This window comes from Onychomys torridus, chromosome 21 (genome assembly GCF_903995425.1).
Source record: "Onychomys torridus chromosome 21, mOncTor1.1, whole genome shotgun sequence".
NCBI classification, from domain to species: domain Eukaryota; kingdom Metazoa; phylum Chordata; class Mammalia; order Rodentia; family Cricetidae; genus Onychomys; species Onychomys torridus.
In genome coordinates this window covers 31,619,784-31,633,664 of record NC_050463.1, presented here as the reverse complement: position 1 = coordinate 31,633,664, position 13,881 = coordinate 31,619,784, and the positions used below count along the sequence as shown (strand labels likewise).

The window sequence follows — 13,881 nt, the reverse complement described above, 5'->3', positions numbered from 1 at the left end:
CCACTGCCCGGGCCCTTCCTAGTTTAAATATGAACATTCCAACAGGAAGAACAACTAGGAGGCTGCAGGACAGGCCTGCACAGGACCAGAAAGCTGATATTCTCTTCATGGATAGCTGCTTTCATAGATGCCCCCAGCCTGTGCCTCCCCTTCAATTTGGTTCTCCCACCCCAAATATCTGAAAGTACAGAGAAGACAAACTTAGAGACCCCACGAGTCCCAGGACTGCGTCTGCTGTCACAATCTGACTCTTTGAGTTAGTTCATCAAAGCAGCATAGTTGAGGACGGAAGACAGACCATGGAGACAGACCTGGCTTCCCACTCCACATTGCCACATCTTAGTTGGGTGACTTTGAGCCGGTGCCATTTGTGTATGTCATTTTCCCTTAGCAAAACCAGAACCACAATTGGTGGGGACATATGTGGTGTCTGTTAAGCTGTTGGTGTTCAGCAAATGTTGGTTCTGGACTGTTTCCCAGTTTTAGGTCTTTTCTGCCTTTTATAGTTTCTTTTTTGGATTAAGAGAGTTAAATCTGATTTTCTTCTTAATGGCCATATCTCCTTCACAAGCCAGTCTCTTTTACCCTTAGGATGTTCCCCGATTTTCACCAACCCTTAAAAGGCATGGTCAGAAATCCGGAGATGACTCCTTCAGGTTTTCCCTGTGGTTTTTACTAGTGCAGATCCCAAACTAATCCACTTGGTGCCTTTATTCTACATTGCTTTGTCACTGGACACCAGGTCCTCATCTGTTGGAATACCGTCTTAGTCAGCGTCCTTCTGCTGTGTAGAGGCACCATGACCACAGCAGCTCTTAGCAAGGAAAACCTTTCATTGGGCTTGTGTACAGTTTCAAAAGTTTAGTCTGCTATCAATCGTGGCGGGACATGGCAGTGTGCAGGCAGACATAGTGCTGGAGCAGGAGCTGAGAGTTCTGCATTCAGATCCGTGTGCAGCAGGAAGAGAGACTCTTGGCTTGGAATGGGCTTTTGGAAACCTGGAAGCCCACCCCTAATAACATACTTTCTCTGACAAGGTCACACCTCCTAACCCTTTCAAATACTGTCACTCCCTAGTGACCAAGTATTCAAATCTGTGAGCCTAATGGGGGTCATTTCGTTCAAACCGCCACACATGGCTTATGCCTCATACTTATCCGGTGGGTCACAAGTGGTGTTTGTTTATTAAAGAGCCTTAGGGAAGGAAATGCAGGAGAGTAAAGAGAGCATGCGGACCTCTTCCTCGGTATGTTTACTTTCACCTGTGTTGTACTCGATGTGAATCCACTATCTGCCATTTGTGTTTTGAGAGAAAAATACTGATGAAGTTTGATGATGTCTCTGTGCCTTAGAAACCACATTTGCACGCCTCAGGCTTTGAGACCTGTGCTTGCACACGTGGTTCCATATGCGTGGTACTTGGGAGCCTCACTCTCAGGATGCTTTAAGCGAGCCTCAGTCTTGGTTTTGAGACTTGCTTACTGTTGTCTGGCTTTTTTCCAGCTTCTAAAAATGTTTGTATCAGCTGAATGTTTGCCGTGTCACTCACCTTCAAGATGCTAGAAACCATCAATACATTCAGTCTGCACCGTTTTGTGTTTCAGAGTTTTCTTTCTTTGATCCCAATGACGCATCGTGTCAGGAAATTCTCTTCGATCCCAAAACGTCAGTCTCAGAATTATTTGCTATTTTAAGACAGTGGGTTCCTCAGGTCCAGCAAAACATTGACATTATTGGAAATGAGGTAAGCGCGTGTCTGGCCTGTTCAGCTTTGTGGTATTGCAACTGTTAATGATTAGACTATTTCTCCTTCGGAGAGGATTCCTATGGGGAGAAGCCCATTGAGGTCTGCAGTCCGTCTGCATTTGCAGGTTTTCACGGAGCGGTGGACGTACCGTGCGTGCTTCGAAGCCACCCTGTCCTCTTGAACCTGAACGCTGTCATCGCAGACCTCTGGTGGCAGCAGGGAGGGGCATTTTGTGTACCTCCTTCTTTGTACAGAGTAGTCCTGCGAACGTTCACACATTTCATGAAGGCTTCGAATACCATCAGGTTCCTTCTCCACTTTGGCATGGTCTGGTAGTGATCTAGGCTTACATATAATTTTAACATGTTTGGCTTTTTGAGGGAGGGTTTTGACATATATGTTGTAATGCTGTAGGAAGAAGGCATACATTTTTTTTTTTTCAAGTATCATTGTAATCTTTGGAAAAAAAACACTTTGCTCATTTTTGGAAGAACATATTTGGAGGAACCTCATGTTAGAGTCATCTTGAGGAGTGGCCTCCTGCCCACAGACGGGTTCAGATTTCATTATTGCTGACTGCAGTGTTGAATGCAGTGTGGATCAGATGGGCCGAGCTGGTCTGAAGGCCTGGATACCTCGGGTGTCACACTGCAGTTGTGGGAGTTCTCAGATTTTTTTTTAAACTTTTAATTTCTTTTTTTTTTTTTTGTAATTAAAACATAATTACACCATTTTCCTCTTTCTTTTTCCTCCCTCTAAACCCTCCCATGTACCCTTACTGTTTCCTCTCAAATTCATGACCTCTTTTTCTTTGTTAATATATGTTATAAATAATATGATATGATGTGATATGATACAAATACAACCTGCTCAGTTTGTATAATGTTACTTGTATGTATGATTTCAGAGCTGACCACTGCTATTGGATAACCAATTGGGGAGCACTTCTCTGGGGAAAACTATTTCTCCCAGTCCCAGCATTCCTTAGTTGCCTGTCGTTCTTAGACGGGTTAGGGCCCCATGAGATAGTCCCCTTCCATGTTAGGTGTTTGTTGGTGTCCTTGTTCACATCTTGTTCAGGGAGTCAAGAGACTTCATGGTTGTAGTTTCTCAGATGTTTCTAGAAGACACAGTCCACAGCAAACTGCTTACAGTCTTTCTGGCCCCTCTTATGCTGTGATCTCTGAGTGTGGGTCTGGGAGCTGAGTTGTAGAGGTATCAACTGGGGCAAGGTACTTTGTCTCTGCATTTTTGATCAGTGTGGTGTAGCTGGAGTTTTCTCCAGTCCTGCCCAGCCCCACGAATAATCACACCACAACCGCCTATAAAATAATCACTCAGAAGCTCATATTAATTAAACTGCTTGGCCATTAGCTCAGGCCTACTCCTGACTAGCTCTTACACTTAAACTCAGCCCATTTCTGTTGATCCATATGTCACCACATGTTCCGTGACTTTACCTGCTGCCTTTACATGCTGCTCCCTGGACGGCAGGCTGGCGTCTTCTCCCCTCAGCTTTCCACTTCCCAGACTTCTCCTCTCTCTTTGTCCCGCCTATCCTTCCTGCCTGGCTACTGGCCAATCAGCGTTTTATTTATCTATCAATCATCCACAGCAGTGTGGTTTTCTATAATGATCTCTGTCTGTTGCAAAGAGACATTTCTTTGATGAGAGGGTGAGACATAACTTATCTGTGGACATACAGGTAACTCTTTAGAATGTAGTTAAGAATTATTCTGGTTTAGTTAAGTGGTGATAGTAGGGGTCTCCTCCAGGATCTGTGAATTCACTATTCCTGGGTAGTTGGCTAGGCTTCCAGTATCAGGCACGATTTTCCTCTTGTTGGACTATTGGTTACAGCCAAGGTATGCCTGCTGCCATTGCACCCTTAGAGATATTATGCCTTGGGGGCCATTGTAGTTCATACATATCCTACATGGGTAGGACTCTTGGTTACTTCCTTCCCTTGGAAGCTTGCATGGTGCCTTCTATTGCTGTGGAAGCCAGTCCTCAGGTAGGAGGCTGCTAGGTCAGATCCAGCCCAGGTCCTCTGGGTCTTACGTCTTAAGCACAGTTTCTTCAGCAATAGGGACTTACCTTCCACTTCAAGGAGGCCACCAAGGGCAGCAGAAATAGCCTATGATGTTTTCAGAGGTTCTTGGACACCTGACCAACAACTCACAAGGGGAGTTTTCATGACTGGTTATTGGGGTTTTTGTTACTTTGGCTTTGGGGGTATAGGGACATTGTCAGCCCAGATAGGAAAATTTCATTTGAACTATAGATGTATAATTTTTTTTAACATGGATTATATGTAAATTTAGGTAAATAGATATATGATTCCTTATGACTCTTTCAGACATCTTACTGTTATTTCATTTCCTTCCTCAGATTCTCAAGAGAGGCTGCAATGTGAATGATAGAGATGGACTGACGGACATGACTCTGTTACATTACACTTGCAAGTCTGGGGCTCATGGCATTGGTGAGTATGTGGCTTGCCCCTCCCTGCTGTCCATCTGTGACTGTAATATCTGTTGCCAGCCAGTGACCCCTCCAGTTGACCATTGGCTGAGTAGGTATGGACTTGGTTTGGTCCACTCAAAACTTTGTTCCTTTGCCCTGGGGAAGTCTTGATACCTGTGATTACATCTCAACATTTTCTGCAGCGGGCTTCATGCCTAACTGCTCGGTAGTTGAGATACCACCCAAGAATCTACCAGAGGGCTTTCACTAAGACTGGGCTAAGGTCAGTTTTTTGGCATAGCAGTCCTTCAAGACTGTAGAGTATAGGCTTATCTGTGAGTTCTATTCCTACTTATGAAATACATGTGCGGCATATGTCCATAATTATTGTTCTTCGGTGCTTTACTGGGGATTAACCTGCCTCTCTTACTAGACCGTGTTGTGGTTGTCTCTCCTTGTTTCAGTAATCTCATAACAAAACTTAAAGTGTTGGTGCTAAAGGGCCTTTTTTTCTTGTAATCCACAATGTGCCGATACTTCCATAAGATCAAATTGAATTTATAATCTAAAAAGGAGATCAACAAAAATAGTAGCCCAAATATTTTTGTACTGGTCTGACATTTTTCTTTTGGTGCCTTCATTCTATTCCATAGGACGGAGGTCTTAGTTATTTAAATGATTTCTTACCACACTCGTAGGCTGTCAGAATTTCACTCATACATAATCAGTAACGGCACGGCGAACACCTTCATTGTGTTTATTCACACTCCTGAATGGGAGTGTTAGCTTGGGATTAACCCCTGGAGGTGAAATTTTTGCAGTATAAATGTAGGTCCAGTGTGCTGTTTGCTTTGGTTTTTAAAGAAAGACATTAGAGAAGTCTGGGTATTAAACTGTGTACTGAAGAAAAAGAATTTAAGGTCCTATTTTTTTCTTCAGGTGATGTTGAGACAGCTGTAAAATTTGCAGCTCAGCTTATTGATCTGGGAGCAGATGCGAGTTTGCGGAGTCGCTGGACAAACATGAACGCCTTGCATTACGCTGCATACTTTGATGTCCCAGAGCTTATAAGAGTGATTTTGAAGACATCAAAACCAAAAGGCAAGTACTGGCACATCTCCATTACCAGTGGGTGTTCCATAATGGCGTCCAAGTGCTGGCACATCTCCATTACCAGCGGGTGTACCGTAATGGCGTCCAAGCCATTGTTGAGGAGGGCTTTCTTTTCACGCTTTTGTTTTTCTTCTGAAAAAGTTTAGAATTTCTTTGTTGGAGGTTACTATCCTTTCACAAAAGGCTTGCTCCAAAGAGCTACAAGTTAAAAAACAAGTGTTTTCTGGGTCTTCCTGTCTCTGTAGATTCTCCAGTGCAGTGAGGTTTCCATGGGTAACCCTTGGGTGTCTTTATCATTCCTTTGTCTTGTTGGGAAGGCAGGGGTAGAGCAGCAGAGTGTTCGGGCTGCACTGGAATAATGCAAGGGAGAATTCTTGTAGATGTCATTCCTTCCAGAAATTCTTTGATAAATTTTAGGGTGCCTCCACATCTCGATGATGATGCCCTGAAGTTGATATTCTCTCTGGTTCTCCTCTTTCGAGAAGAATAAGAGCAAGAGAGAGGATTCTTCTAGCTTAGATAGAGTGCCCAGTGCCACCCTGCCTCAAAAAGACATTTTAGAGATTCAAGAGACAAACCTCTCAGAAGGTTAGTTTCTAATTTCTGCTTTGCGCAATCATTTAGTCTCTTTTTAAAATTCTACCTTTCCAACTTCCAAGTGGTGTTGGGAAGCGAGTTTCTGTCCATGGTCCTGTGTTCAGTAATGCAGGAAGTCTGGGTGAGCAGGTCTGTGTTGTCACAGGTGCGTAGTCAAGCCAGCACGGTCCCCTGCAGATTAATGTACAGTTACGGAGCCAGAGACTATTAGACCCTTGTAGGAAACATTCAGAATAAGAAATCTCCAGATGATTTCCTGCTCAGGTATAATGCAACGTGATTTACTGTTATTAGAATACCCTTAGAATTGCAAGGTTTCCCTTTCTTATTGTGAAGTCCAAATTCATCTGTCCAGTAGTGTCATGAGTCAGTATGTAAACACTCCTGTCTTCAGGTACTTGTTATTGATTTGAGGATTTTGCACAGTTTAGCCGTCTTTTTCCGTGAAAGGCTCACTAGTAAATAACTATTTTAGCTTTTCAGACCATCTGGTGTCTGTCACAGCTATTCATTTCTGTAGTTGTACAGGCTCAGGGACCATGTCTCTGAATAAGTGTGCCTGTGTCCCCGTAAAAGTTTGAGAGACAGGCAGTAGGGTGTTGTGTGTTCATTTGCTGACCCCTGAGGTGAAGCTGACTTCCTTACTATGTATCACAAAGTGCATTACCTTACAAGGAAATGCCTGAGTTTAGTGAGCAGCCTCGGAAAGGTGGCCACGTCACAGGGGTGAATTACCACCATTCACTACCTCTACTGCAAGGTAGTTTAGGATGGCTGGAACACTCATGATGTATATAGCACTCCATTTCACAAGGAATCACGCTGAAGTCGGGAGATAGGGGAGATCTGTCCCGCTGTGAAATACTCTGTCTGGGGTCTAAGTGTATAAAAGGGTAAAATCCCCTCCCCCAACCCCCTTCCTCTTCTTGGAAATTGTGCTAGCTGAATTTAAAGTTTCAGTTAATCCTTTTGTGATGTTTAATTGTAGATGTGGACGCCACTTGCAGTGACTTTAATTTTGGGACAGCCCTGCACATTGCTGCGTATAACTTGTGTGCGGGAGCTGTGAAAACCTTGTTGGAGCATGGAGCCAATCCCGCATTTAGGGTAAGAGGTTGAAGCCAGAGAATGAAAACACCTCACGGTATCTCCAGTGGAGAGCTGAATTTGGACGTTTTTTTTTTTTATCTCCCCACGTCTTGTTTCCTAACTGGCCTACTGGACATCTCAGAATGTTTTTAATTGATTACTACCTCTCCTGCTATAATGTGAGCCCCTCATTGTTCGAAACTAAAATACCTCTGGAGATTCTGTCTGTAAGCTCTTCCTTGAGAGGACCAAGTGAGGTGATTTCATTTTTTGGAAATGGTAGATTTTTTTTTTTTTTTTTTTTTTTTTTTTTTTTTTGTGGAGCTGAGGACTGAACCCAGGGCAGGGCCTTGTGCTTGCTAGGCAAGCACTCTACCACTGAGCTAAATCCCCAACCCTGGAAATGGTAGATTTTTAATTATATGAACACCATGCAATGCACTGGGTTTATAGCAGGCTATTTTATCTTGTCACAGATAAACTACTCCAGGATACAGTCTTTCCTTCATAGGGAGAGTGGGACAAGTCTTGATTGCAGCTTAGGATGTGATCAGTAGTACAGAGACTTTTGTCTCTATTTCTGAAGTCTGAGTTGCTGCATGCCCAGGCCAGTGGCTGAGGGAGAGCCAGTGTGGCAGCTGTGGGATAGCGGAAATGTAATCATGTGGCCCTTAACGACAGGGACAGGCTCCGGGAAACATTGTGGGGGAGATTCTTTACCTCTGTGCAAACTCGATTGCGGGAACTTATATAAACTAAGGCAGCTGTGAAGTGGAGTCCTTGTGTATGTGGCCCTGGTTGACTAATTGTCTGTCAGGAGTGTGCATCGATGTAGCTGGGTCTCGGATTGGGCAGCTGGGCATCCTGCTACTTCCCTGTGCTCATGTGCTGCAGAGTTATTTTCCTCCCTGGTACTTGCCCTTCTCAGTGTGCAGAATGATTTTCCCCTGCCAGACCACCTTCCCTCATGTCCTTTGCATCTCTGTGTAAATGCATCTTGTTGGTGAGGGTTCCCTCATGATCTTTATGTCACCAGCCCCCCTAGAGTCACCTCTGTGCCTTGGTGTCTTTATACCACTCAGCTCCCAGCTAGCACACCACATAATCTGTTGATGCTCTGTCTGTCCTACAAGTGTGTGTGCTCTTTGAGGGTAGGCAGAGTGTTTTGTTTCCTGCACTGTGGTGTCTTTAGCACCTAGAATGGTTCCTGGTACAACGGAAGAGTCTGTTGAGTGGTTTTGAGTAAATAAATGAGTGTGTCTGACCTAAAAGTCCTCCATTAAGAATCGTCGATGGCTGTCTAATGCTCTGAGCATGTCATAGCTGAAGATTTTCTCCTGTCTCTGTGGTAGAATGACAAAGGACAGATCCCTGCGGATGTTGTCCCAGACCCGGTGGACATGCCTCTGGAGATGGCTGATGCGGCAGCCACCGCTAAGGAAATCAAGCAGATGCTCTTGGGTGCGATGCCTCTGGCCTGTACCATCCCTAAGGCCGTGGTTCCAAACTGTGATCATGTCACCAGCAAGGCCATGTTGACCTCTCTTGGCCTGAAGTTGGGGGACCGTGTTGTCATCGCAGGACAGAAGGTACTGTAAGTCACTGCGGTCCCTGAAGCCGTACTTATGGTCCTCACTCCTGGTCTGTGTCTAGGGTTTGTATGCCACACGATCACAATTTTGAGTTTTGGGGAAAAACTTCAACACTGTGGACAGAAACATGCTTGACTAAAAATGTGAAATTTTTGGTCTTTGAAGCAGAGGTTCTCTGTGTAACTGCCCTGGCTGTCCTGGAACTTGATTTGTAGACCAGGATGTCCTCGAACTCACAGAGATCTGTCTGTCGGCCTCTGCCTCCCAAGTGCTGGGATTAAAGGTGTGAGCCACCACCACCCGGTGAAAATGTGAAATTTAAATGTACGTTTCTGTACATTTATAGAGGGCAGTTTTAAGAATATGAGTATTTGAACTTGATAGCGAAGGTCTCTTTATTTGCACAGGGAAAAGCGGCATAGGGGACTGTTGACTGAGTTTAGAGGCAAGAGTTGAGAAATGACCTTGCTTTGTCTACTCTGACTATTCCCGCCAGTGGCTCTTCTCCTGCCAACCGAGCAGTACTGTTCTGTGTTCGACTTTGAAATCTCACAAATAGGGAACATTCAGATGCTACAAAACCTGTAGACGGGAGGTCGGCTGGGGCCTCTGTACGTAACGGCTTGATAGACAGACGGAGTTGCGGTTTCTGTGTGACCTTCACTGTGACTGTTTCTCTCTTTTCTTCTCTCTTTTCCTTTTGGGAGCTGTTTCCCCCCACTCCCCCCCTTTTAGTACTGGGACTTGAGCTCTGGCCTCGTGAAGCGTGGGAAGTCCTGTGTCACTGAGCCACACTCCACTCACTAGCAGTGTTTATTCTCAGTTTTGAGGTACTAGGACGCTCCAGTGTGGAGTGGAACAGGGAACGTGTGCCTGGGCATTAACCTTTCTAACTGCTTACATCTCAGTATTCGGATGGACGAGGAGGGCTTCTCAGAGAACCCTGGAGCTGAAGCTTGATCTCGTGGGGAAACTGGGTTGCAAAGGACAAGCATAGATGTAAAGAGTGGCGCTCACCAGCTTACAAAACAATAGGACGTTGGCCAGCTTTTCACAGGTTGAAATTAAAACGCCAGGAAATTGAATATCTAAATACACATTGAATATATAGCTTTTAAAAAATTATGGCTAAACATCCAGTCTTTGTTGCATTCATATAACTGTGACTTAGGAGGGCTTTGGATTTTTAAATCAACTTCTGTGGTTTTAACCATTTAGGTATTACATATGATTTGCTAGATTTAGCATTGTTTTCAAGATTGTGTGTGTGTGTGTGTGTGTGTACACATGTGTGCGCGCACGCGCTATTGCTGAAATTTCCTTTTCTGGTTGTTCATTTCTAGTATATGGAAACAGTTGATTTTTGAATATTGACCACATACCCTTACTTTTTGACTTTGTGGATTCTCTGTAAAGCAGTCATCTGGTCTCCTCATCCTTCCCTTTCCCCTCCTTTCCCCTCCTTCTCTAAGTGGGGTCTCCTTACCTGGGTAGCCGTGGTTCTAGTGTGGATGCGGTTTGTCATTGAAGAGGTCCTCAGTTGCCAAGCTGTCTCTTCTTTAAGTCGTCATCACGGAAGGATGTTGCAGTTGGTTGGAGGCATCTTCTCTTTCTTCAGCGTGTGGACAGGTGGATTGTGTTGGGGAGTTCCTTCAGTGACCTGCTTTGCATCCCTTGGAGACCCCCTTATCGCCATGTAGTATTGTACTTGTTACTATGTTGACTGGCTCTACGTTTGTTGAAGATGCCTGAATTTGTGCTCTAGAGGGGTACTGGTCTGTAGTTGCTTATGACCTTGGTCATTTTTAATGTTAAGGTAATATTGGTTTCCTAAAATGTCTTGGGAACCAGCCTCTTCACTTAAATTCTAGAAGAGCCCATACAGAATTTGTATTTTGTCCATACATTTTGGGTAGAATTTGCCATTGAGCACATCTGTTCCTGGGGGCTTTTTTCTTTTTCCTTTTTTTTTTTTTTTTTGAGTCTGTGGCATGCTGGGCAAAGCTGTTTGTAGCACTGTCCCATCTTTTAAAACATTGACAACAGTGCCCCTCTTTTGTTGGTGATGTTGGCAATTTGTGTCTTTTATCTTTCTTTTAAAAAAATTGGTTTCTGTTTAGACTTTATTTTTATTCTTCAAAGAACGTGTTACTGGTTTCATTGATTTTCAATATTATTTTTATGTTCTCAGTTTATTTGAATACTTATTACTCACTCCCTTTCTCTGGCTTTGGGTCTTAATACTAGTTTGCTGAGGTGGGAATTTAGATATCGGATTTAGGCTGTTTCCGAGGTATGTGTTCCTTTCTAAGCACGGCTTTTGTTGCTTCCCATGTAGTTTGATATATTCATTTTCATTCAAAGTATTTTTTAATTTTCCTTGTGATTTTTCTTCTCCTTCCCCATGGGTTATTTATAGTTACATGGAACAATTCCATTTATTTGGAGATTATCATATATCTCCCTGCTAATGATTTCTAGTTTAACTCTATTATGGTTCAAGAACATACTTTGTGTGATTTCTGTTCTTTTTTAAAATTTAGCTAGGTGGTGATGGTTCACACCTTTAATCTCAGCACTCAGGAGGCAGAGGCAGGCAGATCTCTGTGAGTTCGAGGCCAGCCTGGTCTATAAAATGAGTTCTAGGACAGCCAGGACTGTTACACAGAGAAACCCTGTCTCCAAACAAACAAACAAAAATTTTAAATTTATTTTTATTGCATGCGTTTGGGTGTTTTGCCTGCATGAATATATGTGCACCCCTTATGTGCTTGGTACCCATGGAGGCCAGAAGAGTGCATCAGATTGCCTGGAACTGAAGTAACAGACAGTTGTGAGCTGCCATGTGGGTGTTGGGAGTTGAGCAGTCCTCTGGAAGGGCAGTCAGTGCTCTTAACTGTGGAACTCTATCTCCAGCTCTGTTCTTTTACAAAAAAAGCATGCTTCTTTTTTGGGTGTGGGGGGGCTCTATAGATACCAGTTGAGTTGAGTGGCTTCCTTCCATATATATATAAACACTGAGTTCTGGCTTGCTCAGTCTGTTGGTAACTGAGAGAGGTGAGCTGAATCCTACTGTAACATAGACTTTTCTTTCCAGTTCTGTTGAGAAAGAGCATTACCTGGGAAGGACCCCATGTCTTCCTAGTAAACTCCTTTGCCCTTTAAAAAAAATCTTTGGCAAAGTTCCTTATTCAGAAGCCTACTTTGAAAGATGTAGAAAGAAATATTGCCAAAAACGGCATTTAGGATTACTAATAAGACTGAAAACCCATTTTGATGTATATTTTCTCTAGGTTGGGACATTAAGGTTTTGTGGAACAACAGAGTTTGCAAGTGGGCAGTGGGCTGGCATTGAGCTGGATGAACCGGAAGGAAAAAACAACGGAGGTGTTGGGAGAGTCCAGTACTTCAAGTGTGCTCCCAAATATGGTAAGATTGAACCCAAGGCCCAACAAAGACCACATTCTACCACTGATCAGTCCCCCTTCACCCTTCCTTGAAGTTTTCAAATGAAACCCTTTCCCGGTTCCTTGTATATTTTCTAAGAGGGTGTGGATTGAGGGTATTTTCAATGCAGAAGCTGGTCTGTCATGTTTCCACGGATGGGAATGACTTACAGGAGGGAAGTGGTGTTGCTGGAGACAGAGGGAAGGGTGGAGGAGGAAGGTCCTTGAGAAGTTGAAAGGGTTGTGCCAGGGTCAGCCTGGCATCAGTCCAGGCATGGCTCACCCTCCCTAAGGAGAGAGATGCTGGGAAGATGTTTCTGTTTTCTCAGAAAATGAGAAGTGAGGTCATTTGCTGATGTAAGGAGAGGGACCTGGGGGAGGATGGAAGTGGGGGAGAGCAGGATGGAGATGGGCAGGGAGGGGAGACAGACTGCAACCAGGTCAGGGCAAGTGCAGTAGGCAGCTACGTGATGCCAAGGACCAACTGTAGACTTGTGGACATAAATGTAGAGCCATAAGCAGGTGGCAAGGGCAAGTCCTCTTCTCGTCAAGGCTTGTCAAACTGTTTGGGTACTGATGACGCACAGAGTCTGGTTCACCAGGGCTGGTTTCTTCTAGAATGTTCTATCAGAAGAAGCCTGTGAGACAGCTGGGGACAAAGGGAAGCAGACTGATTAAAGGGATGGATGTGAGAATCCAAGGTGGCCAGGGAGGAAAAGGAGGATGTGACTGGGAGGAGAGCCCAGGAGAACATACCGGGATCTGTGGTTCCTGACCCCAGGGACTTGATCCCGGGTTGAAGGACCGAGCGAGGCTTTTGTGATTTAGACACCCAGATAACAGGAGTCGCAGGCACCTAATAGGGACTGGTAAATAGAGAATATGATGGGATTGGCTTGTTCTTTCAGGGACAGAGTATCTGCCTACCTGCCCTGGGATTCATTGGGACTGATGGTGTGTGTGTGTGTGTGTGTGTGTGTAGCGTGCTCTCACGTGTGTATGCACCAGTGTGCATGTGGAAGCCAGAGGTGGTGTTTCACTGGGTCTTGGGACTCAGCTATACTGGCTGGCTAGCCACTGAGCCCCTGTTTTCTGCCCCACGATGCTGGGATTACAGTCACATGTCAACATGTTGTATGGACACTGCGGATTACACTCACATCCTAATGCTTACAAGGCAGTTTACCAGTTGAGCTGTCTTTCACCTTCTCTGGGGTAGTTTTGAGGGCAAGACAGTTGAGTAGAGGGGAGTTGTCTCATTAGTGAATGATGCTGAGGTGGGCAAGGCCTGCAGCTTAGTCTTTGCTGTGAGCACAGTTGGCCAGCAGGGGGCATCTGACCAGGCTGGTTCTGTAGATCTGCGTGTGGTGGTGTAAGGCCACAGAGAGGGACTTTGCTATCAGGAGACAATGGACCATGAAGAACTTGAGAAGCTGGAAAAGCAGTGAGGCCGACTTGGACTCCGTTCCTGAGCTGGGGCAGTCTTTCCTCTTTGTGACAAACGTTTGTTTAAATCCACCCATCTCTCCTCCTCCTCCTCACATCCTCCGGTCTTCTGTCTCCCTCCTTCACACACTCTCACACTGGGGTCAGTCTGTCTTTCTCACTCTGTTACTGATGTTTTCCTCTTCTCAACGTTGTCTCCATGGTTGCCCAGCGCACGGGTGAGAACTGTGGGGTTTGGATGGTCTGATGCTGACATGTGATCAAGTCTTTTCCTCGGGGCCGGGGCCGTGTGAGCCTCGATCTGTTCTTGTTCTCATCTGGCGTCTATGAAACAGGGATACAGAACCCCAGGACTTTGTGTGAGGACAGGGTATATTGGGAGACA

At 44.8% G+C, this 13,881-nt stretch overlaps 1 protein-coding gene across 3 annotated transcripts in view; it reads left to right on the top strand.

Moving 5' to 3' along the window:
• Clip4 (CAP-Gly domain containing linker protein family member 4) overlaps window positions 1–13,881 on the top strand; it is a 66,072-nt gene that overhangs the window by 16,439 nt on the left and 35,752 nt on the right. For all 3 annotated transcript variants that reach the window (XM_036171032.1, XM_036171033.1, XM_036171034.1), the window contains exons 3-8: window positions 1,605–1,744; window positions 4,139–4,232; window positions 5,153–5,314; window positions 6,912–7,030; window positions 8,365–8,601; window positions 11,898–12,033. In XM_036171032.1, the coding sequence (XP_036026925.1) occupies window positions 1,605–1,744; window positions 4,139–4,232; window positions 5,153–5,314; window positions 6,912–7,030; window positions 8,365–8,601; window positions 11,898–12,033 (888 nt within the window). The remainder of the gene's footprint in view (window positions 1–1,604; window positions 1,745–4,138; window positions 4,233–5,152; window positions 5,315–6,911; window positions 7,031–8,364; window positions 8,602–11,897; window positions 12,034–13,881) is intronic.